This window comes from Sphaerulina musiva (genome assembly GCF_000320565.1).
Source record: "Sphaerulina musiva SO2202 unplaced genomic scaffold SEPMUscaffold_1, whole genome shotgun sequence".
NCBI lineage: Eukaryota > Fungi > Ascomycota > Dothideomycetes > Mycosphaerellales > Mycosphaerellaceae > Sphaerulina > Sphaerulina musiva.
The window spans coordinates 5,110,302-5,112,742 of record NW_016017383.1 but is presented as its reverse complement, the minus strand read 5'-3'; the positions used below and the strand labels follow the sequence as shown (position 1 = coordinate 5,112,742).

Genomic DNA, 2,441 nt, shown 5'->3' with positions numbered 1-2,441 from the left:
TGCCGTTTTCAAGCTAAGGCTCTACTTTGCTTGTAGGAAGCAACGGAAGCTTTTCTTATACAGGAGTTCGAAGTCTCTAATATGCTAGCGATTCACGCAAAACGGGTAACCTTACAACAGAAGGACATAAAACTTTGTCGCTGGATTCGGAAGCGCTTCGTAGGAGAAGCGAATTCAAGTGCCGAGCTTTGATCTTATAGCAATTCGCCGACTACGTCTGCCGATCATACACTCCTGACATCGTTTTCGAGGCTAGTACTTGAAGAATTAGTACCAGATATATAAGATAACCCGAAAACGAGCTTCCGTAAGATGTTGTCTCCCGTACTAATCATATCTATATAAATCTCTAGGTCTCTTGTTCACGGGCTAGGCACTGCTTATACGGTCGTTATATCAACATTTCCTATTTCCGGCGATCTCACTTTACTATTTCTCACTTCTATTGTCCAAAAACGGCAGGTGCCTACCCTACGTAGACAAAGAATCCCTCGCTTCTGATTGGTCGCGCCCCTGGACCCTAAATTCCGCCGCCTTCAAAGGTATTCCCTACTTCCAAAAAAACCTAACTTGCGATATTAACATTGGTTGTTGACCCCCCCCCTCCCGCCCCGCCCCCTATCCGCTACAACCCCTCCTAGCCTCCGCCTACTGCTCTGCCTACTGCTCTGCCTGCTGCTCCGCCTGCTACTCTGCCTGCTACACCGCCTGCTGCTGCTATCGTTATAGCGCCGTTACTCGCAGCGCGCCGCAAGCTTTCAATCGCTAGAAAGGTACTACGAACATCTAGAAAGAGACTCCCTAGCGCAACAGGTAGGAAAGGGCTTCTATCCGTAGGTGTAAAGAAAAATCAAAAAAAGAGAGGCAGTAAGTATACCTGGTCGGCAGACGTAGTCGGCACATGTGGTCGGCATGTACTAACATTTCTTTTAGAGGGAGCTTTGTAGGAGATCAAAAAATGCCAGACGGAGGTTATAAACTATATCCTAAAGCTCGCGTTCGTACGCATCGTTAGGGATGCTATCATCCTTTTTACCGAAGACTACCTCCCTATACGGATCCAAGCGAGCGCACTCGGCATCCTCTAGGAACAGTACGAGAGCATAGTGACGAAAGTCTTTTCGTTAGCCAATCTTCTCGCTATCTACTACAAGCGAGTTATAGTAATAGCGAAAGATCTCGAATGTCTTCGTAGGCTGCTGAAGGAGTAGAATGTCTAGCTAGACAATTACGTAGTTGCTCCCTATAGCTCTAGCCCAGTCAACCCGAGTACGATATATAAGCCTCGATCAAAGACGAAGAAGACGAAATCGAAGCTAACTCTAAAGAAGCCGACTGCGAAGAAGAGAAAGAAGACTCCCGCGTTCTCAAGCGAAGACGAGAGCTCAGATGATCCCGATAACCCTAGCGCTCAAACGGGTACTTAAACCGGTACTAGTAGCCAGACAGACGCCAACAATCAAGATCCTCCTAGCACCGATCAGGATAATAGCGACACCGGTAGCTAGACAGACGGGAACAATCAAGATCCTCCTAGCACCGATTAGGATAATGGCGACACCGGTAGCTAGACAGACGGGAACAATCAAGATCCTCCTAGCACCGATCAGGATAATAGCGACACCGGTAGCCAGACAGACGGGAACAATCAAGATCCTCCTAGTACCGATTAGGATAATGCAGATACTGGTGGCCAGACAGACGGGAACGATCAAGATCCTCCTAGCGCCGATTAGGATAATAGGGGTTTGAACGATTCAGACGGTAAGAAGCAGGCGACTATCGTGATTTCGAGCGGTGATAAGAGCTCGGAATACGATCCAGATACTAATCCTAGCGTTCAAACTGGTCATCCTCTAGCTAACAAGGAGAATGCTCAGGACGATAATACGGTACCCCTAACGACAGAGGATGAATATCTCTAGGCTCTCCTCGATTATGTTAATACCTAAGAAGAAGAAGACGAGGAGATAGCTTCCGAGAATTCAGATTTTCCTTTTAGGCAACTAGGTATACCGCTCAGTCAAGCAGATTTTCAGTATAGCGACGAGGATATAGGTACCTAGGATCAAGATATCTCGCTTAGCTAAGACTACAATCCTTTCGATTATCCAGATTTGGAGGAGACGGGTCCTAATTCTCTCTAGGAGAGTCGACCAGATATAGAGAGAGAGGATAAAGAAGAGGAGTCGTAGTAGGAGTTTGACGAGGAGATAACAGAATTAGAGGATATAGCAAGGGCAGCGTATACGGTAGCTATAGATCAAGCGAATAATCGGGGTACGTAAGAATTCGTAGCTAGGGGAAGTATCGACAAGATACTAAGTATACTTGTAGAAGAGCCTATTACCGAACGAGACAGACTAGAGACAGAAATTTCAGCTCGCTTTATCCTTGGAGCTACTTGTTTAAGGACCCTATTATTAATAAGGACGGAGCCG

The 2,441-nt window shown here is 46.6% G+C and overlaps 1 protein-coding gene across 1 annotated transcript; it reads left to right on the top strand.

Annotated features, from left to right (window-relative positions):
* Window positions 1-36: 36 nt before the first annotated feature.
* SEPMUDRAFT_34148 (uncharacterized protein) lies at window positions 37-192 on the top strand (the record flags this gene model as incomplete). Its single annotated transcript, XM_016908562.1, has 1 exon — window positions 37-192. A coding segment is annotated over one exon (156 nt), but the record flags the coding sequence as incomplete, so codon positions are not given.
* Between the last annotated feature and the right edge of the window lie 2,249 nt (window positions 193-2,441).